This window comes from Peromyscus californicus, unplaced genomic scaffold (genome assembly GCF_007827085.1).
Source record: "Peromyscus californicus insignis strain IS unplaced genomic scaffold, ASM782708v3 Scaffold_1__1_contigs__length_55948999, whole genome shotgun sequence".
In the NCBI taxonomy this organism is placed as follows: Eukaryota; Metazoa; Chordata; class Mammalia; order Rodentia; family Cricetidae; genus Peromyscus; species Peromyscus californicus.
Genome location: NW_026294492.1, coordinates 34,116,996 through 34,140,080, shown reverse-complemented (window position 1 = coordinate 34,140,080; position 23,085 = coordinate 34,116,996). Strand labels below are relative to the sequence as shown.

Below are 23,085 nucleotides of genomic sequence, written 5' to 3'. Positions count from 1 at the left end.
AGGGCTCGTCTGTGTAAACATCCGTTCTAACTTCAGACCTTCCCCAGGTTGGTCCTCAGAGCCTCCCAGCAGTACGGTGATGGGGAGGCAGAGCAGCTGATGCTTGGGGAGGGCGACTCCTTCTCAGCAGTCCTCGCTCTGTTAGCTGCTTGTTCAACAAATGAGGCCAAGAGAGTAGCTTCAGAAGCTGAGGCAGGTTTAGAGGGAAGACTGCAAACTCCCTCCCAGGGGATCTGAGGTAACAAGCCAGGGAGACGGGCCGGCTGCCCTTCACCAAGCATAGGCCACCTGAGGACTCACCTCCTCTCCCGTTTGCAGCCGCTTTGGTCGACTTTTGTTTTGTTTTTGTTTTTAAGACAGTCCCTTGCTGTGTAGCACAGGTTGGCACTGAATTCATGGCAGCCCTTTCCCTGGGATTACAGATATATACCACAATTAAGTTAACCTTGTGAGTACTGATTGGAAATTGCCTTACATTTAAAAATCAAATGGACAAACTTTCTACTCTAGGAAGATTCTGTTGGACATGGATTACATAAAAGGATAAATAGTAATCAAGGCAACATTTGTTAGGTGCCAAATGAGTGGTTCAGATAATAAATTATATGGGACAAAAGGATGAGGAGATAAGCGTTACCTGGCGTTGTTAGCGAGAACTCCATAGAGGGAGTTGGCGAACTGAGCCTTAACAAACAAGTAGAAAGACAGGAAGTTCTTATCAGAGAGTCTCACTTTGATTGACTCATGCACAGTGCCACTTAGGTGGTTATTGCAATACCATCTGGGTCTCATTATCACAGAATATGCCTAGGAATGATTGAAATCCATTTACAAGTTCATGCATGCTGATCATCCAGAGTTCATTGTCATCTCGGCCAAATGTGATGACTGGGAATCAAAGGAGGCTTGCAGGGTTCCCTTTCGCCGGCTGTCTGCTGCAGTAAGATCTCACAGAATCACCGTTCTCTGAAGTGTCCTCAAAGGAGACTGGGCTCAGGGTTTGGAGAGAACTTACTCCAGCCTGCCTGTATGGCTTTAAGAGAGTGCACAGGCTCGGTGGGTTGTGGAGGCCAAGTTATCACTAAAAGGGCTCCAAGGCCACCTGAAACGTGGCCCCATTTATTGCACAGGCTCCAGCCATTGACTAGAACTGTCGAATTCCCAAAAATGAATGCCACAGATGTTCCCTCTGCTGGAGGGGCTGAGTGGCAAAGGAACAAACAGACTGGGGGAGGGTGACAGGGAAGCCGCCCACATCTCCATTCCTAGGGACTTAGAGCAATCATACTTTTCCTTCCTCCATGTGAAAATATAAACAGTCACTTTATAAACAGTTGTCACTTTTTTACTTTTAAAGATTCAGCCTCTCCCTTTTGTTTACTTTGATGACCTTTGAAATAAGCTACAACTGACAGCATGTAAAAAAAGAAATTCCATCTTCAGTTTTCAGAAAGAGGAGTCTGTCTATTACCACAGGACATGGATTCCAGCAGCCTCCGGAGCTCTGGCTCTGGCCCAGGTGCAGGCTTGAAGGGCCTTAGGGAGTTCCTAAGGCACTTTGTCCAAGTCCCTAACTGGGTGGCTTGGATAATATTCACTAATCAGCCCGAAGACCAGATGCTAAATGCCAAACTATTTTCTCCGATTCAGAATTTTTTACAAGGGAAATATTATAGCTGCTTTGAAACCCAGAAAGTTGTCTATCAACATCACAGCTGTATGTTTCTGTTAGCCTTGCGTGCCAAAAGACAGCGCTGACTATGTCACCCAAGTGCTCAAGAGTGCTGCTGCCCACCTCCCCCTGGTGCCTTTCCCTGGCCTGCTCTTCAGGGACCACTAGGTGTAAAATTAAAAAGCTGAGGCCAGGCAGTGGTGGTGGTGGTGGCGCACACCTTTAATCCCAGCACAAGGAAGGCAGGGCCAGGCGGATCTCTGTGAGTTCGAGGCCAGCCTGGTCTACAGAGCGAGATCCAGGACAGACACCAAAACTACACAGAGAAACCCTGTCTCGAAAACAAACAAACAAACAAACAAAAAAAACCTAAAAAGTTGAAGGGTAAGTCCAGGAGCCAGGTAAAGTGCATGCACACTTGCCACCCCAGTACTCAGGATCCTAAGGCAGGAGGATCTTAAGTTCAAGTCAGCCTGGCTACATAGTAAGCTTGAGCCATCTGGAAGAAGACAGGAGATGAAGAGGAGGAGGAGGGCCCCACTGCTGTAGAATGAGAATGTCTGAAGAGCCTCCCATTCTGAGTCTCTGAGATGTTCTTTTTTTCTTTTTCTTTCTTTTTCTTTTTAATCTCTTGGTGAAAAATATCACATGGCCACCTGTCTCAGTGATGAGCATGCAGGGTTTCCTTTGGAGTATGGAGTTGGGGAGCACTGTATTTTTTTAAAGTATATTTTGATCTTTGTTGGTTTGGTTCCATGAGTGATGCCCTCTTCCTCTATGGTGATGGGACCATCCTGTCACTTGATGTGGCAGCATCACAACTGCACCTGCCGCGGAGTGGCCTCCACACACGCACAGTGCGTGGAGAAATGCTCACCAGCTGGTTAAGGTTAAGAGCAGTGCTCTTGTGGGAATTTTCTGGGTTTTGTTTTGTTTGACTGACATTTTGAGATGGGGTCTCTGTAGCCCAGGCTTGCCTTACACTTGTTTTGTAGCTGATAGTGTCCTTGAGCTCCCAATCCTCCTGCCCCTACATCCGAAGGGCCAGGATTATAAACAGGAGCTCGTACTCAGACAGATTTTCTGGGTTTGATGTAAGATAATCATGTAAGTTGTTACTGTTAGACAAAACTTGGCAAAAGGTACACAGATTACTTTTTAGCAAATAGAAGGGGGCTATAATTATTTCAAAAGAAAAAACTTAAAAGGAGAATGCATTCTTACTAAAAAGCTTTATAAATTACAGAATTTAAAATATTGAATGTAAAAACCCAACCTCTACTGTTGATAATTGGACAGCAATACAAATATGATCTTAGCATTTATAGTTTCCTTTTTTGTTTAACAGTATGACTTAGAAACGTTCCCAGTAAGAACATATACATTTACAATTCTTTTTAATGGCTGTACAGTTTGGCTATGATACTCACAAGAATATGCCATAGTTTTTCCAACTGGTTCTGTATCAATCGTTTCTAAGCTTTCCTGTTATGATTAATATTGCTGGAGATCATTCTTGAACATGTATTCCTTTAACCACACCTGGAAGTTATGTCTGCAAAATAAACACCTGGAAACACATAGGACGTTGTAAACTGAAGAAAGTACATGTTTTCCATTTTGATAGCCACTGGCAAACTTGCTATGGAGTTGCTTTGCCTAGCTCCCATTGTAAAGTGTAATACGTTATATGTATAAAAACATGCCTTTGCTGGTCAACTTCTAGCTTATTGATGAATTCATAATCTTATTTTCTTAGCTAGTTATTAATTGGGTTTTGCCTTTTCAAAAACTTTCTTTGTCAAATAACTTTGGTTTAAAAATACATTGTTTGGGGCCTGAGAGGTGGAAGATGATCAGGTGGGTGTGTAAGAACAGAGTAAAGGATATAGGTGTGTAAAAATGCCATATGAAACCCTCTGCTTTCTGTTAAGAGGAAAAAACATTGTTATTCGTTTCCTTAAACCTTAGTGAAAGTAAACATTTTCTTGTATGTTTATTGGTTATTTATATTTCATCTGTACATTGTTTATATTCTTTGCTAATATTTACAGTTCCCAAAGGGATGTGCCAAGGCATAGGATATTTTCAAACTGGGAGAGCAGTGCATGATACTGGACATCTGTCAGACATGTGAACCACGAGCTCAGAGTCGCCGTTAGAAACATTAGCTAGTGCCCGCCCGTTGTTGCTGTCAGGACTTTGTAGAATTGACACAGGGTAGCTGCTCTGATAGAAAGTAAGTGTCACAGGAAATGAACATGGAGCAGCAGTAAGAGGAGTCCAGGGTGTGGGAAGTCAAGGGCACATCCATCCATCATTAGTAAGTATTGTGGCTGTTTGAAAGGGAGTCATACACAGAAGTCCTTTTAGCCTAGGTGTATTATTTTTCAAACAGCCACAGAGTTGTTAATTGGGTCATTTGGACCTACTCATTCAATGAATTCAAAGCATTAGATACTTCCTTTGGCCTAGAGAGCACCATGAAAAAAAATATTGTGTGTAAATTAAGTAAGTTTGGAGATCTAGCCCTGCCCCCTTTTTGAGACAAAGTCTCACTATGAAGCCTTAGCTGACCTCTAGCTCAGGGATCTGCCTGCCTCTGCCTCCTACATGCTTTCTCTTATTCTACCCTCTCTAAATATTTTAAGCTCTGTATTATAGTTTTTCAGATATAAACAAGTAATATAAGAATCTTTGGGGTGCTGGGCGGTGGTGGCACACGCCTTTAATCCCAGCACTCGGGAGGCAGAGGCAGGCGGATCCCTGTGAGTTCAAGGCCAGCCTGGTCTACAGAGCAAAATCCAGGACAGGCACCAAAACTACACAGAGAAACCCTGTCTCGAAAAAACAAAACAAAACAAACAAACAAACAAAAAAGAATCCTTGGGGCATCAGTTGACTTCAGCATAATTCATTCTTGACTAATTTTGTTTTAAATTATGCCACCACTGGCATACCTGCTCCTGTATTAAATTAACTTGACTGAATTTCTTGACTGAAGTTGTCTGTTATTTTTATTGGTTAGTTGTGTTTGGTTGGTTGGTTGGTTGGTATTTACTTGCTTGCTTGTTTGTTTGTTTTCATGTATATGAGTATTTTGCCTGCATGTGTAGCACATGCATGTCTGGTGCCCAAGGAGACTAGAAGAGGACACAGGATCCTTTGGACCTGGAGTTACAAACAGAGAGCTGCCATGTGGGTACTGGGGTTTGAATCCAGGTCCTCTGGAAGAGCAACCGGTGCTCTTAACTGCTGAGTCATCTCTCCAGCCTCTACTTGGTTGGTTTTTGATAGGTTTTGCTATATCACGGACTTTAAGTCTTTAAGGATCCAGTTATTATCCAGAAAACTGAAATGGTCTCCTAGCCAGACATAATGACTCGTGCCAATAATCCCACCACTAAGAAGGTGAAGGAGAGGATTGCCACAAGTTTGAAGCCAGCCTGAGCTACATAGCAAGTACTATGCTAGCCTGGGCTACAGTGAGACTTTATCTGATGGGGGGAGGGGTGACTTAAATAGACTGGTTTTGCAAATAAATTGTAATGTTTAAATTTTTACACATAGTTTCTCAGCAGTGAAAGCTAAAAGTTTTTTAGTTTGAACAGATAAAGATTAACTAGCTTCCTTGACATTGCTTCTGGGAGCCAGGTTCCTAATGGCATTGTAAAATGTGTAGCACTGTCATGACCTTTCAGAATGAATGCAAACTCAGATTCAGCTCGTCCTCCCTTCCTAAGTGAGTGTGGTAGAGTTCCTAAGCAACAAGTCCCTCAGTTTAGTGAGTCTTCTTCTTCCAGACAGGAATCCTATGTCCTTGAGCTGTGGGGAAGAATAAGACACAGTTCTTGCTTCGAGGACCTCTACTCTAGGCAAGAACATTGCAGATTGATAACTGAAGACAGACGGGTTCAAAGGACTAGACATGTGGCTTAGTAACAAAGAGCTTGCCTAGCATGCATGAGGATGCTGAGTTCAGTCCTCAGCACTGCTCCCTTTGGAGGGGTGGAGGGGCGGTGGACAAGACGGTTGAGCACTAAGGAAGAATTGAGAGTCTTAGGGAGGGGCACGAGCACAGTAGGCCAGCCCAGAAATGTTTGAAGTTCGGCCCTGTGGTTTAAGTAGAATTCCTATAGCCCAGTTGGAGAGAGTAGAAGGAAAATGGAAAGGGCCAGGCTGGACCAAGTAGCATTTGTTAGGTTGTCAAGAGTGGGAGCTCATCTCCTATGGACTCAGAATAGGCTTATGAAGTGGAAAGGTAAGTTGAGCTTTCAGGGCCCAGCAAGTCCTTGAAGAGGGTTTTGAACTTGTGAGCATTACCCTCAGGGCTTGCCTTTAGGAAAACTGACAGCCATATGTCAAAATAACTATTGGAAGAAAGACATCATCCAGGTGCAAGGTCTTTGTGCTCCTGACCAGTATGATGGGAGAGTTCTAGAAAGGCGGGACATGGTGACTTTCCGCACACTCCTTTAGGGGATTTGTGTGTTTCAGTCCTTCCACGTATGTGGTGTATTCCCAGTGACACACTCCTTAGGCTGCTCAGGCAAGAAGTAGCTTCACCTGGGATTAAGTGTCCTCTCCACATAGCAACAACACTGCTTCCCAAGAACTTCACAGGGATGTGTTCTCTCATCTCATAAACAGGCTGAGGTTTGGGGGAGCAGCCACTGGAAATACTTCCTACCCTTCTCTCTAATAGAGAGTCCATTGTGGGATGATTGTGGGTGGCACAAGCCCTTCTTCTCAGGGATGACCCAGCTCAGGAACTCAAGTGTCATTAAGGTGCTGTTTAAAGCCCATACTCCTCCAAGTCTGTGACAGTGTGACTGGCAATAAGAATCACTTCACTGGGCTCTGTGTACAAGTGGCGTAGGAAAGTGCATGTGCCCAGCAAGCCCAAGCGACAAGAAGGGTGCTCCTGAGAAGCTTCAGGCTACCTACCTGGGTCTCCAGTGTGCCTGAAGCAGAGAGCTAGCTAATCCTGCAAGCCTGGCTGCAGTGATCGGAACTGACGGGTGCTGCTGGATCTTCTCCCTGGCTTTCCCAGTAATGCACGCATACGTATGTGCAGGATCTGCCTTTGAAGTGTTGTTATATCCACTCCCAGCAGTTATGTGATGAGGCATGCTTCTGTGAGTTAGAAAGTTTAGATTCTTCCCTCAGCCATCCCCCGCCTAACCCCCCTTTTCAGTCTGACTTAAAGCCATAAAATACTTCTGCCTGCCTGCCTTTAGTTCTGTTTGTATGAATTAAGTTGACAGGATAAACATTCACATTCCCAGCTACAGGCTGAAACAGTTTGCCTGTTCTGACCAGTGAGTCGATAAAGGGGGGGTGTGGGGGGCTGACATCACCCTATACTGTACATTCCTGGCATAGATCATTTATTTAAGTCCCTAAAAAAATACAGATGTTTTACCAGTCGAAATAAAATCCTGTGTAAACATTGAGCTTGGAAAAATGTGGCACTGACTTAGCTGGGGGGTTAGAGCGATGCAGAAGACAAGCAGGAAGGCAGATGTAGGCGGGTGTCCTGGGCTGAGTGGGATAGGAATGCAGTGCTTGCCCAGTCTATCCTCTGCAAGAGGGAAAGACTGGACTTAATTTTTTTTTTAGCAGAATCCAACTGCAAAAGTAAATCGATTAGCATTTGATCATCATCGTTTAGGATCATTCTATCTACTTACCCCCTTTAGGTCTAACCTTTGGAGTGTCTCTTTTCCTACTAGAGTTGGCCCTTCTCAAGGCCTGCCTAAGCCTGCCCTGGGCCTGCTGGGCCTGCTGGCTCCTGGAGCTCAGCTGCTGTTGATTTAAGGGGGAAACTGGCCTGAAAGTGGGCCACGCTCAGTGAAGAAGAAAACCTGTCTCAGCATCATTGCATTCCCAAACAGCCATATATCATCTTGATCTTGTCCCACACAAGTCACTGTTTTAGTTCCGCAGCATAAACCAGACATACTTTACTAGTGTAGTGTGAGGTTTTATTTTTTAGGGAATCGCCTCATGACTCTTTTTAGACCCATAACATTTATTCAGAATGCATTACATTTGTGCTATGGAGCTGCTTTTAAGATTCTGGGCTGCCCAAGTGGGCCCCATGCTTCCCACAGATGCCTGCACCCACCCCCCAGTCTCTCTGTGTTTAGAGTCTAGGTAGAGGGGGACCCTAACTGCTTCCAGGTTCTCAATGTGGTGTCTCATTAAGGCTTGGTTTTTCAGTGCAAGAAATATAGGATCCCTCCCTTCACTCAGTGCAGCCCCTCAAGGGACCACCCCTCCCTGGGGCAGGGCTGACCAGCCCATGCTTGTGATAGCGGGACATGCATCTGCCAGCCCGGATTAGCTCTGCCTCTTTCTGACTGAGGTGATGTTGGGGGGTGGGGGTACCACAGTGTTGGTGTGAAGGTCAGCGAGGGGCTGTGTAAAGTCATTTCTCTCCTTCTACTTGGACTTTGGTTCTGACCTCACCTTTCCAGGTTTGTGTGGCAAGAACCTCTGCCAGCCGAACCGTGGGGCATACTTATCTTACAGCAACAAAGCTTTCTTCTACTTTTTTTTCATTGATGACACCTCTAAATCTACCGTAGGGACCTGCTATACCTAGAGGTAAACTGTCTGTCCTCTGTTCTAAGGTGACGAGGTGAGCAGAGTTCCCTTTCATCTCAAGAGAATTGCCGTTTTGTACAACAGATGACTGACTAGAGAAAGCATCACATAGATGGTCCCCACTCCACATCTCGGTAAATGAGATCAAATCCAAGCTCAGCCAGTCCCCTCCCTCATTCTCAGACCTGCTGGGATGCCCTTCTGACCCTCTTGAAAGGTAGCCCAGCTTCTTTTTCCCCAGCTGTTGCCCTGCTGGGCAGCCCAAGAAGATCACATGTGTGCTTTCCTCTGTATTCATGCTGCTAGCGTTTAGATGTGGTTGTTGGAGGGTACCACAAAATCAGAATGCTGTCCTGGACAGAAACCTAGAGGGATCATTTAAACTCATGACTCTCTGTCCTTTCCTTTCAGACTTTTGATTCAGTATTAGACTCTGTAAATATTTCATTTTAATTTTGATTTTCGAAAGTTAAAAATAGAAATGAGCAGCGATGGTAATGGGCAGTAAGTAACTCCTGCCGTTCCACTGTGGACAGATGACTTGTGACTTGTTGGATCTACTACAAGTGGATCTTGTGAGTTTTCAAAAGAAGTTGAAAATAGGGACGCTGCTGGTATGTCTCCCAGCTCCTCAGTGTTTTTATAGAGGCACTGTGAAGGCCACGAGGCCTCATAGCACACAAGACTATTAGTCTTCAGTCCCTGGTTCCCACACATCACCTCTTCACTAGACTTCTGCCATGGTCCTGGGCCTCCTGCCTTGTCTACTACAGCCTCCATCCACCCTTGACATCTCTCTCCAAGTCACAGCTCCTATCATAGACGTTTCCCTTGAAGAGGGGACTCTGCTGGCCGCATAAGTTCCATCACGTTGTCTCTGAGGTCTTTCTCAGCCTGAGACACACAGCCTGCTAATCCTCTTGTCAGACAGAACCACTTCTCACCCCTGAGCCATCCCAACACCCTGTAAGGTTAGTAGTCTATTTGAAAACAAATTCAGACTTATGAAAAATACTATGTTGGTAGTATAAAAGATTTCCATATACTTTCCTCTCCTCCCTCCCTAATTTTCTCCTATTAATATTTTCATTTAGTGTGCCACATTGTTACACTTAGCTATCCAATATTGCATATTAAACACTTTTTGAAGATTTTTTTTTAAATTGTTATAGCTATGTGAGTGTGTGCATGTGTCTGTCATGTGTGTCTGGAGCCTGTGGAAGCCAGAATGGTGCATCAGATCCTCTGGAACTGGAGTTCCATGCAGTTATGAGCCTCCATGTGGGTGATAGGACCCTTTCCTTTTCTTTCAAATTCAGTCTCCCCGGTTACATACTCTTCCTTTTACTCTAGCAAGTTTCTTTTCATGACCGGTAAGAATATCAGTCCTTCTATAATGACGTCTTTATTTTCAGAATGGGGTTTATAGGGAGGAGACAGACAAATGCATGCACAATAGGAATGTAATGTATGCCAGATAGGTAGGGGTGTTTGTGTGCGTGTGTGTGTGTGTGTGTGTGTGTGTGTGTGTGTGTGTGTGTGTGTGTGTCAGTATCAAAATAAGCACATCTCTCTAGTCAAAAGAGAAACATTATTTCATTATTTAAACATTATTGTCCCTCTGTTCCCATTAGTGGCTCTTTCTGAAGTTTCAATTACCATCAGCTGCCATCTGAAAATACTAAAGTTCCAAACTGGGCGGTAGTAGCCCATACCTTTAATCCCAGTGCTCCCTAGGCAGAGGCAGGTAAATCTCTGAGTTCAGGCCAGCCTGGTCTACAGAGCAAGTTCCAGGACAGCCAGAGCTATACAGGGAAACTGGGAAAAAAGAAAAGAAAACAAAAGGAGAAGAAAGTTCCAGAAATAGACATATATAGGTTTTAAGTAACGTCTATTACAGTATATTGTTGTCTTTTGTTTTATTACTGTTGTTTCTTTTTTGTTGTGATTAGTGTGAAAGTTAAATTTTTTGTAGAGGTGTTGGGGGCGGTGAAGAGGGAGAAATATACTGTTCAGTAGGGTTTATATAAAGCAAGGTTTCAGTACCCACCAGTGATCTTGGAACATATTCCCACAGAGGGAGCTACTGGACTAGCAAAATGACTCAGCCTAGAGAGTACAAGTGCTTCAGTTCCATCACCAGAACTGGTTGCCAGAAGATGTCCTCTGACCTCTACATGTGTGCGCATGTGCTCTCTGTCTCTCTGTTTCTCTCTCTCTGTCTCTCTGTCTCTCTAAGTAATAACGGAAAAGAAAGAAGAGACTGCCATCTACTCTATTCACTGTTGGGAAACAGAAGAAGTTAAGTTAGTGGACCTAAGGACATAGCCAGTCATTGGTTTACAGCCATGTCTGCCTCCAGAGTGTATGCCGTGAATGGGAGTCTCAGGATTAGACCTTGCTGTCCTATCACATGGGGAGTCATGGGGGTGTGAGGAGCATAGTATCTTTTAGCTGTGTGTCTACCCTGAACACACTTGGTACCTACTGCAAGTGTACAGGGTTCATGGGAGTGTGCCCTGAGAGAGTTAATATTAGAAGAGACACCAAGCACCAGCGTCTGTGCCATACAGGAAGTGCTTGTTGAGTTCCTGCCATGCCCTAGGGTCACAAGCATGAGATCATGAAAAGCCAGGTAGGTGATGATGATGTGCCCATGAGTACTGTTGCAGACTTGGGGTCCTGAGTACTGTTGCAGACTTGGGGTCCTTGAGTACTGTTGCAGACTTGGGGCCCTGAGTACTGTTGCAGACTTGGGGTCCCTGAGTACTGTTGCAGACTTGGGGTCCTTGAGTACTGTTGCAGACTTGGGGTCCTTGAGTACTGTTGCAGACTTGGGGTCCTTGAGTACTGTTGCAGACTTGGGCCCCTGAGTACTGTTGCAGACTTGGGGTCCTTGAGTACTGTTGCAGACTTGGGGTCCCTAAATACTGTTGCAGACTTGGGGTCCTTGAGTACTGTTGCAGACTTGGGGCCCTGAGTACTGTTGCAGACTTGGGGTCCTTGAGTACTGTTGCAGACTTGGGGTCCTTGAGTACAGTTGCAGACTTGGGGCCCTGAGTACTGTTGCAGATTTGGGGTCCCTGAGTACTGTTGCAGACTTGGGGTCCTGAATACTGTTGCAGACTTGGGGTCCCTGAGTACTGTTGCAGATTTGGGGCCCTGAGTACTGTTGCAGACTTGGGGTCCTTGAGTACAGTTGCAGACTTGGGGTCCCTGAGTACTGTTGCAGACTTGGGGCCCTGAGTACTGTTGCAGACTTGGGGTCCTTGAGTACTGTTGCAGACTTGGGGTCCTTGAGTACAGTTGCAGACTTGGGGCCCTGAGTACTGTTGCAGACTTGGGGTCCCTGAGTACTGTTGCAGACTTGGGGTCCTTGAGTACAGTTGCAGACTTGGGGCCCTGAGTACTGTTGCAGACTTGGGGTCCCTGAGTACTGTTGCAGACTTGGGGCCCTGAGTACTGTTGCAGACTTGGGGTTCCTGAGTACTGTTGCAGACTTGGGGTCCCTGAGTATGTTGCAGACTTGGGGTCCTTGAGTACTGTTGCAGACTTGGGGTCCTGAATACTGTTGCAGACTTGGGGTCCTTGAGTACTGTTGCAGACTTGGGGTCCTGAGTACTGTTGCAGACTTGGGGTCCTTGAGTACTGTTGAAGACTTGGGGCCCTGAGTACTGTTGCAGACTTGGGGTCCTTGAGTACTGTTGCAGACTTGGGGCCCTGAGTACTGTTGCAGACTTGGGGCCCTGAGTACTGTTGCAGACTTGGGGTCCTTGAGTACAGTTGCAGACTTGGGGTCCCTGAGTACTGTTGCAGACTTGGGGTCCCTGAGTACTGTTGCAGACTTGGGGCCCTGAGTACTGTTGCAGACTTGGGGTCCCTGAGTACTGTTGCAGACTTGGGGTCCCTGAGTACTGTTGCAGACTTGGGGTCCTTGAGTACTGTTGCAGACTTGGGGCACTGAGTACTGTTGCAGTCTTGGGGTCTACACTAGCACTGTCTTTGGCAGCATCCTGGTGTCTGATGAGTTCTGATCCTTTTCTGTCTGGCAGCTGTAGCTTCTCCATGCTTGGTTCCGGCTGTTTGCAGGCTATCCCAGGCCTGGACTCAACCATACTCTATACCAACACTTTAGGCAAAGTGGGGAGAGAGAAGAGTGGCCTTACGTCTGCCGGCCCCAAGAGCTGAGGAACAAGTGGCTCTTTCCAGAGCTCCCTGGCCTTCTCTCTGAACTTCACACTAATGATTGTCTAGTTTTTCTTGAGTCCAGTGTTAGAAACAACATGTGAGGGTGGTTGTGCATTCCAGTATTTTTCATTCTCAGAAACACTAATCTACTTCACGTTTGTTTGCAAGCCTTTCCTCTCCTTCATCTGTCTTCTCATCCTTCTCCTTTTCCTTCCCTGCCCCAGTCTCGTCCGCTTCTCTGACATGTGCTCAATTTGGGTTGTTCTGCCTCTCCACTTGCTTGTTTCTGCCAGGTTTGCCTACATGCACCTCTGTATCCACTTGTCGGGTGCAGACAGATCACTCTCTGTCCTTGGGGAGTGACTAGGATCGCAATTGTTGTCTGGTTTGTGCCCAGGGTGACAGAATTGATGGGCCCGTAGGCTGACATTCATAAGCCAGAGCTACCAAGCGTTGCAAAAACAGTCTTGTTTTTGCCAAGCAAGGTGAGCAAATATAGGCCAGAGCTTAAACATCCACCGGGAGTTATTTCTGAAGTGATTGCCTCTAAATGAGAAGCATTAGAAACCTCACGGTTCTCTTGACAAGTAAATTCCACAGTCGTGTGTTTTGCTGGTGTCTGCTGATTAATTACAGCGCTGTGACACATGAAAGCCCTGGTGGTTGGTTTAGTGCAGCTGTGTAGAAAAGAAAGCAAGGCCCAGTGACTTTGCCAGCTCTTTCGGGACAGTGGGGATTGAGGCCGAGGGAGGTATTTTTCCCTCTGGCAGTCACCACATAGGAACAGAAGCCCCAGCCAGCCCAGTTCTCCAGGCTCCATGCCGGGTGGTTTGGTCCCTGCAGGCTGTGGTGAGGGAGCAGCATCTGGCCTGGTATGTCTGAAAGAACAGGCCCTTTGTCAGAGAGAAAGTGTCTCGGTGTTCATACAGGGTGAGGAGTACACACTCCTGTGGACTCCTGCTTCAGAGAGAAGCTGCACTGGGCACAATGGCCTACACCTGTAATTCCATCAGGAAGCAGAGGCAGGAGGATCGGATCCTGTTCAACGCCAGCCTCAGCTCCATAGAGAGTTTGAGACAGCCTGGGCTACTTGAGTTCTTATCTCAGGCGGAGGGGGTGGATAATCCGGGCTAGTGACTCATACCTGTAATCCCAGCACTTGGAAGACTGAGGCCCAGACCCGGAGATGGCACTCTGGGTAAATTACTTACATGTGGACTTATCCCAAGAGCTCACATAAAGCCAGAGGCGGCAGCTCATGTGTCTGTAATCCCAGCACTCATGGCAGAGGATAAAACAGAAAAATAAAATAAAATAAAGTCGATTTTCAAGTTCTTCGTGTGTTTCTTGGTACTTTGTTTCCACCACCGTCCTCATCATATGTCGATAATGGAGCCGATCAAAGGAGGCATCTACCGTGAGTCCTTCAGGTCAGAGAACCTTATCTACCCTCCGTCTCATCCGTTCTTCCCCAAAGATTTGTGCTCCTCACAGAGGCAATGTGGGCCGTTGCTGAGTGGAGTCCACACACATTTGCCCGTGGTCTGGTTTGCCTGTGTGGTGAAACAGGGCCACCATCCTAAATACAAACACTAGAGAGCCTCCGGGATCTGCCCTGTCAGATTTTAATTCTGGTATATAATTGCCATGTACGTGTCAAGAGCATGCACCCCATCTGATTGCTGTCCCTTCCCCTGTCTGCCAAGGGAAAGTCTGAGAGATCTGTTACAGACACCACTTCCCGTCCACACAGGCGTGCTGTGGTGTGCCTGCCTCGTTAGCCCACACTGTCGTAATGAACCCAGACTTACGTCTAAACCACTTAGACTCACAGTTCCTTCCTACACGAAGACTTGGAGTTTAGTTTCATGTAAGGCTGCTGGCATAGCAATAATTGCTCTTCTTTGCTCAACTCAGTGTATAGGTTGTTTCTAACTAAGAAACTCTTGAGGCAGATGATTATGTGGTCACCATGATCCCGACCTGGGGAATTGGGTCACGCAGAGCACAGGTGTGGCTGGGCCTTGGACTTCTCACCACTGCTGTATCCTCCCCACCTGACAGCTTTGAGCATGCTTCCCTGTGCAGACCAGAGTCACATTCTGCAGGTGTCTGCTTCCTTTGAGGGGACTATTTTGAGGAAATCTAAAAGAGAGGACCTGAGCATTTATGAAAAGCATTTTCACAGCAAAATATTGCCTTTCTCTTTTCCTGTTCAGGTTTTTCATTTATTACAAGCCTACGTTACAGACTCCAGACACAGAACCACTGCAGATTTTCAGCAGGAGTTGAGTGATGTCACCGCTTGTACCAAAGCCAAACTCTGGCTAGCCATGAGGTATGTAAAAGACCCACGTGAGGAGGTGTCACCGGGTTAGCAGTGTGTTCAAGAATTGCTGTTTCTAGTTGTCAGGAGTTTTAAGTTATTCACATGAGTTTCTCAGACTTACTAGAATATTTTAGACCCTTGTGTTGTGGTTAAGTAAATACTTTTTCTTTTTTGGGGGGGTGGAGGGGGTTGGTTTTCGAGACAGGGTTTCTCTGTGTAACAGTTTCTGACCTGGAACTGGCCTCGAACTCAGAGATCCACCTGCCTCTGCCACCCAAGTGCTAGGATTAAAGGCATGTGCCACCACTGCCCGGCTAAGAAAATACTTTCTTGACAGTTTTTCTATAATTGCTGAGTGATGGGGTCAGAGGTGTGATAAGATTCAACAGTCCGAAATTTCTTACCCTTACCATGACAGCAGTTGACTGGTCTGCATTGTACAAACCCTTCAGAGCCATGGTAACTTACTGCTTAAAGACTCTTTCTTGGGTGACTTGAGCAGGCACTGAACGGGACTTGACATGGAAAGGGAAATCAAAGTTGCCATGGTTAGGTGCAGAGAAGGATAGCGTATGTAAGCAAAGCGGAATGGGCACTTGGCTTCTTCTTCTCTTTTCTTTTGTCTTTCTGTTACCAGTATTTATTCTGGAACTTAGAGTATAAAGGCATGAAAAGAATTTGTTACATGTAGACAATAGTCTTTCTAACACCATGTTCAAAGTCTTGGTTTAGGTGCCCAGCTCCTGTAAGACTGTCCCTGCAAGGGCCTCTGAGTGAGTTGGCTCCGGCAAAGGCAGCGAGGAAGAGGACAGTGTGCCCCCTTACCACAGCCCACGCCATAGCATGCCCCCTCAGCTTTTGAGTTGGTATTTTGGTGTCGAATGTAGCAGCCACTCTTTTTTGTTTGGTAAATGTTGTGCTTCTGTTTACTTCTGTTAGAATCCCCACCCTGTATGGGAAGTCAAGTAATGGGCATTGTGAGGGCCCCAGTCACCCTAACTAAGCACAGCACTGGTGAGCCACAGGCCACCATCAGTCAGCCTGTGGATCCGCAGACAGATGCAAAGAAAAGAGCTAGACCTGGCTCCTAGAAGGTTCGAAAGATGAGTAGACCACGTGTTTCCATTCAGTGTTTTAGGTATGGTAACAAGTGGGATACAATGTAAGCAGTCTAGGCATGACCCAGAGGAGAGTTGGGGGAGGGTCAATAGCAGGCTCATTCAGAGACGGTAGTTTTACCAAATGGCCAAGGCAGGGAGAACTCCAGGCTTAGGTAATAGCATAGATAGAAAGGTGGCCATGTGAAATGATGGGATAACCCTCCATGAGGCGGAGAAAATTACACAGGCACACTGAAAGCTCCTGAAGGAAACCTTTTTGTGAAGAGGAGTCAGTGGTGGGTGTCCATGGTGGTGTGTATGGTGGTTGGGGGTCTGATGACTATTTCAGGTAATACTTAAAACTGTGAGCAGGGACATTGGCACTTCTCTGTCTGAAGTGCCAATACAGTTATGGCAGCCGATACCGTTTACCTTCTATGCAGCCCTGGTGCCCTTGGCCTCTCTAAGATCACTTCCTGGGAGAACAGAGACATGGGGTCACATTTGTCCCTTAGCTTTTCACCAAGTAACAGGTCAGGTCTTCCTCACTGTTATTTCTGGGGTCAGGAAGTGGAGGTCCTCCAGAAGTCACTCTGCTGAAACCCTTTTCCAGCCATAACTTCTCCAAGTATCAAGCCTTGGTTCTTGAGCCGCTGTGAAGGAGGAGTTCTACCCTTTTCTTCGGCTCATTGGAAATTGTCACCTGCCTGCTTCCTGAGTCCGTGCCTTCTTGTGGCATGAGGAAGAAGATGGGGGGACAGGCCAGCCCGTGATGACGTGAGTTTCTCAGTGCCTGAAGTCAGCTGCTGACGTGGCGTCAACCCACCTGCCTTGGCAGCGTCCCCATGGTCCCTGTCGCTGTTGTCCAGTCAGCCCTCTCAGTGTAGCATCCCTTCCAACCTCCTCTGAGTTTTCCTCCCATCTCCATAGCCTGGCAAGGGAAGCCATGAGTCACATGGCCTTGCTGGGTTTCTGCCTCCTTGCCCAGAGTGCAGGACAGTCAACTCTCTATTATCCAAGTGTGAACTTTCCACTCAGTGGGTGGTCTGTGGATGGTTGCTAACACCAGACCTCCTCTTATTCCCCAACATACTTTTTTACAAAGATTAATCAGGGTGTGTTCAGAGCCTAGAATAGAGTTTGGAAGGAAATCCTGCTGCCAAAGCACAGTACATTCCAGAGCTTTGCACGAGCTGTTCTGTATTATCCACATCATTGAGGAGTGCCCACAGGCCCTGAGTTGGGGACCGTAGAACTCCATGTAGGTAATGAAACCTTCACCTGCCCCATGCCTACCTTGTCTCTGAGGGCCTCTTGCTGTGGGAGGTATTTCTCTATACCAGTTAACTGCATGCTCAGATGAGCCCATTTGGGGTCATGGCAGTCCCCTCAAAGCAGATCCTTTCTTCCCTGCCTCTGCCATGAAGATGTCACAGTGCAGAGTAGTCCAGATCCAACTGCTGAAGAGGCCCTGTATTCCTGCTTATTTGCACATGAAAGATAAATGTGCCTCGGGCTCACTGAGGCCTCTCTGTATCTTTCTCTTGTAACCTATGAAAAATTACTGTTGCTGGGCAAAGAAAATGTTAGTTTAAGTTCTAGCAGCAACACCTTCTCTTGAAGTTCATTTGATCATTGAGTTCAGTTCCGTCCAATAAGCACAAGAATTCTAGGGCGTGTGCCAGTTACTTAACCTTTTGTTCCAGAGGGTTCTAAAACAGTTTATTGGAGCTATGGATAATCAATTGAATCTTTAAATTTGCAGTTTAAAATTGAGAGCACATAAAGACTTTTGTTTATATTCATGTTTTGATTTTGCAAGATTAATAAGAATTTATTTCTATGAGCTGGTTGAGCAGTACACACGGGGTTGTTGGGGGAATTTTAGGTGATAAATGGCCAGCTGGCAATGTGGTTTGAGTAAAGGACTAGGCTTTTTCTCTTATAGGCTGCTTTTCATTCCAAGATGTCAGAGCCTTTATGGAAATCAGCTCATTAAGCCTGTGTCTCCTCCTTCTCCCTTTTCCTGGCTTGCCTCCTCAGCCAGTCTTTCTCTTAGTGTGAAGGAGGCAGTCACCAACTCCCAGCAGAAAACTCAGCCAACCCAGGTCAGGAACCAAGTAAGCATTAGAGTTAGCCTCTGGCCTGGAAAGGTTGTCTAGAGGTGGCCCTGCCTGCCGCCTTGCTATCTGCAGGCTCCAGCTCTGCTGCCAGGGCAGACTCACAGCCCTGCCCAGACAGGAAGGACTTGGAAAAGCTCTTTCAGCAGGGTTAAGAAGAGGAAAAGGCTTATTTACGTTGGTTATAATTTGGGATTACAATTATATTGGGCTTCAGATTTTTCAGAAGTGGTTTGTTACCTGTGTTTCTGTCAGTCATAAAAGAATAAATATGTATTGGATGTTCCTTTTAGAAAACTTGATGAAATAAACCATGTGTGTTGGTACACATCTGTTAATCCTACTACTTAAGTGGGATCTGAGTCGAGGATTGTTGCAAATTTCAGGCCAGTCTGAGCTACACAGTGAAACTTTTTCAAGAAACAAAAGAAAACTAAAATCAAAAAGATAAGGAAAACTTGGTGAGCTGTGTGTACGTTAGACTCAGTAGGGTGGATGATATAAATGATGGTCAAAAGGAAATATGTTTCTACTAAACTTCTTTCATGCTTTTCCCCAGCTATCAGTGCATCTCAAGAACAAATAGTCAGCACAGATTAGAAAAAGACTAGAGAAAAGAAATCTACTCTTACCACAGTACAATGGAAACCACTATTATTGGTTAACAGTTTTATGTGGTTACTTCATAGTTTTTCTTTTTTTTTTTTCCATAGCTAAGGTTTTATTAAGTATAAAAGTTACAGCTTCCTTCTTTCACTTGATGATATGGAAGCATTTGCTATTATTATTATTTAAAACTTTTTATGTCTGCTGCAGAAAATAGTATCACACTTAAAATTTAAAAATTAAAAATAGAGAGTTCGAGGCCAGCCTGGTCTCCAAAGCGAGTTCCAGGAAAGGCGCAAAGCTACACAGAGAAACCCTGTCTTGAAAAAAAAAAAAATTAAAAATAGAATTATTATAAAATCTTGCAGTTCTCCTAAGTCTGTATACACACACACACACACACACACACACACACACACACACACACAGAGCAAAGACTTAGATAGTTGTACAACCGTGCTCATAGCAACATTATTCCTGGTAGCTAAAACACAGAAGCAGCCATGTTTGCTGCTGACAGTATAAGCAAAATATGATATATGCATGCACTGATACTACTCTACCTTAAAAGAAAAATTCCCGGACCCCAGTGCTAGAGATTGAACCCAGGACTTTGCACATCCTAGGCCAGAGTTCTACCACACAGCTCTATTCCAGCGAGGAAAGTCTGACACATGCTACAACATGGAGGTGCCTTGAGAATGGTAAGCTGAGTAGTTGAGGTCCTAGACGTAGAAAGTAGAATGGCCTTGGCAGCATATGACAGAGTAGAGAGTTGAGTGTTGCTGTTTAATGGGCATGAAGTTTAGTTTTACAAGTTGGAATTCTGAGGTTAAGACAGTAACTTTATACTTAAAACATTTGAAAGTAGCAAATGCTTCCGACAGAAATCTCTCTGTACTGTCAACTTCCTCGAGGTTATTGTTGTTTTAATTTATGTTGTTGTGCTCCTAGCTTTACCACCACCCATCTTCTTTTGTTTTGTTTTTCGAGACAGAATTTCTCAGCTTAACAGTCCTGGCTGTCCTGGAACTCGCTTTGTAGACCAGGCTAGCCTCAAACTCACAGAGATCTACCTGGTTCTGCGCCCCCACCCCCACCCCCACCCCCAGTGCTAGGATTAAAGGTGGCCGCCACCGCCACCACCCGGCATCCACCACTCATCTTTACAAAAAAAATAATAATAATTTTGCCCTTTTTTTTTTAATTAGGGAGGTTTTGAAAATGCCATTTGTTGAAAAATGATGAATGTAAGCATCTCTCTCGTTTTCTCTTTCTTCCTCTCTCTTCTCCCCCTCTCTCCCCCTCTCTCCCTCTCCCTGGGGGAGTGGTGATTGTTCTAATTGTGCTTTGAGACAGTCTTGCTCTCTAGCCTAGGCTGGCGTCAGACTCACATCTACCTTCTAGCTGCAAGCATCCACGCGAGAATGTAGGATGACAGTGGTACACTACCACTCTGGCTCTGGTCCTCTCTCTTAATAGAGCATGGTTTGCATACATCACAGCTGTCCCATTAGATCCCCACAGGAGTCTATGACTCTTGGTCCTGGCACTTACCAAATGCCAGGTTGGCTGGTAGTAAGTTTTCATTCTAAACAGTAGTTCCTAATGCTCAGGCTAGAATCTCCTGGGAAGATTTTAAACCCACCGTGTTGATTCCCACCCTTAGAGACTGATTTAGATATTCCATGCCTTTGCCCTCCTAAGTCCATTCAAGCCTGGTACCCTTCTGTGGTTGTTATCCTAGAAGCTCATGTCACAGTTTCATCTTTTAAGGTGTGGCTAAAGTAGAATAGACTGTATTTGGATCGTTTCATTTGCCAGCCTTCCCCAGGCTAGACATAGGCCGGACTGTATTAAGTACTGCAACTATTTCTGAAAATCACAGTTGCAGTGTAAGGCGGGTGACAGTCTTTGCAGACAGACTCATGGGCTTGGAATTTTAGATGTGGAAAACCCCCGAAGTTTGTGCAACTTCACTCCCCAGCCACATGCATGTGGAGAGCTGCAGCCCACGAGGTCAGAGGATCCCATCCATGCACACAGCTGACCAGGAGCAGACCCCACTGGCAACTACTAACATTTGTTGAGGACTCAGCTTCCAAGTCCTTGTCAGGCTTTTTCCAGGCCATACTGCCTCCATCTGTCCATACACTGTTTTTTATGTTGGGGACTTAGGGACATAAGCATCTAGAATAAGCTTTTCAAAAAGAATGTGTGCACAGAAATCACTTGTTAGAATGAAGACTCTCATTCACTAGCTCGAGGTGGGACCTGAGAGCCTACATACTTGACCAGCTCCAGGTGAGACCACTGTTTGGCCCTACTTAAGTAGTAAAGACTAAGACATCAGCCACTATAATTATATATCCCCCAGTTTAAAGTATTCTTGCCCTCATGGCCTCATTCTCAAGGGCTGGGTAAAAGCTTGCAATTGCAGGAGCAGACCCAAGACTACCAAAGACATCAGGCCTGCCTTCTCTCCCAACGTCAGGGGCTTTGTGGCACCAGGACGCTGTGGGAAGATGATATTCCCTGGTCCAGGCAGCCATCCCTGTGGTCTCAGTGCCTGGGGGAGGACCAGTGCCTTGTTGGCATGCAGTTGAGTGTTTATCGTTTTGTAAAGTGACAGCCTGATAGTCTGGTGAGGAAAACAGGCTCTTGGGAGTTCAAGGATAGGCCTCAAGGTTGTTAAGAAGGCAGCCTTGAGTGAGTTTTTGAGTAAAACAGTGTTGCTGAAGGGAGTGGGGACAGGAGAGCCTGTTTGCTGAAGAGCTACTTTAGGGCCGACTCTAGTAGTTGGTGCCTCAAGCCAACTCTGACTTACAAACTATGAACTGTGACATTGATCCACTTCCTACTCAACTTACCCTGGAGTGCTCCTCCCACCCCCATACACTCACTCAACTGGTCCCCACAAAGTTGAGCACTGGGCCCCTTGAAGGCCTATGGGTTTAAGCATGTGGGTAAAATGTGCTGTAGAGACTAGGCTGGGGCTTGCTTATGTGTGGCATTCCCGTTCTTCCCCAGGGGTCTGCGGCCAGCGGCAGAATGCTGCTATAGAATTCCATTTTGCTTTACAACAGCTGAAGACGGCATTTCTTTCCTAACCACTGGATTTAACCACACGAGAGACTACCCTTCCAGGGCAGAAGTACTAGGGCTTGGGTCTGATCCCACTGTCCCCACTGTCCCCAGCCCTTCCCCAGTCTCCTTCCTGCCTTTTGGACCAGCCCGCTGCCCTCTGCAGGAAACAGCTCCTTCTTTTGCAGCGCCTGAGAAACAGTGTGGCATCAGCCCCGCCATGCTGCAGCTTGCTTCCCCACTCCGTGCCACTGACAGGAGTCCAGCCGGAGGGCTGGTGTATTCCGGTGATCGTGGGGCATTGCAAGGCTATCATTTGTGGTCCCTGCCAAGACTGGAAGGGACACAAGTTTCAACAAAGCTGGTTAGTCACGTAGCAAGCGTGCAGGACAGCTGGCCGGGCCTCTGCTTTTGTGTGTGTGGTGGGGGTGTTTGCAGGCTTGGTGCCTTCCCTCCCTTCTTCCTTTTCCTCCCCTGCCTCTCCTTTTCCCTCTCTCCCCTCCTGTCTTCCGTCGACAAGGTTTTCCCAGTCCTTTTCTACATTTGAGAGACAGAGAGGCGGGAATGGGGAGAACATGACGGCTGCTTTCCTGTCAGCTCTGAAGCGTGGTGGGGAGAAGGACTGTCATCAGGGCCCTTCTTAAATCCTCTAGCTCAGCCTATTTGAAGTCACCTGCAGCAAGGAATGGAATTGGTGCATTGTAGACCAAACTTCTTCCCTTTCAGACATCTCAGGAGTGTTTAAGGCCATGATACCTTGAGATGAGATCCTGTTTGTATTTTGAAAACAACAGAGAGAAGCATGAAGTTACATTTCAACCCAACCTGTGGGACGAGGTACAAAACATCTCCTTTATTAAACACTTCCTTTGCAAATGCAGGAAGGAGCAAGCTGTTGGAGGGGTAAAGTGTGAAGACAGAGGAAGTGTTTGTTTTTGTGCTGAAAGCTCGGCTTCTGCAAGCTAGTCAGGGTAAAAGCAGTCTTGTGTGATCAGTGTGTTCACCTGAGCCTTGAAGCACATTGCGTAGCATCAAAGCTTCTTCATGTTGCAGTGGAAAGTGAAGAATAGACAGTCCTTTCACACAGTGGTACACTAGGCATCCATCCCCAACTGCTGATGCCTCCTGCTTTTTAAATACAGAAATCGACAACCCCAGCCTGGAGTTAGTATTAGCTGGCTAGAAGGCTCAGAAATAACTCTTCCTCTATTTGTAGCTGTTGGCCCTGAGGGGCTGGGGGAGCTGCTGTTAGAAGGTTTGGACAACACTGTCATGGTCTTACATAATACTGTCTTTTGGATAAACCACCACCTTCATTGAGCCATTTCCAGTGAATTAAAGCCGATTCCAATTCACAGACAACACAGAACAACG

At 46.2% G+C, this 23,085-nt stretch overlaps 1 protein-coding gene across 2 annotated transcripts in view; it reads left to right on the top strand.

The window, feature by feature from the left end:
* The window catches only part of Thada (THADA armadillo repeat containing), a 300,312-nt gene that overhangs the window by 195,425 nt on the left and 81,802 nt on the right, over window positions 1–23,085 (top strand). For both annotated transcript variants that reach the window (XM_052746438.1, XM_052746439.1), the window contains exon 30: window positions 14,692–14,810. In XM_052746438.1, coding sequence (XP_052602398.1) covers window positions 14,692–14,810 — 119 coding nt within the window. The remainder of the gene's footprint in view (window positions 1–14,691; window positions 14,811–23,085) is intronic.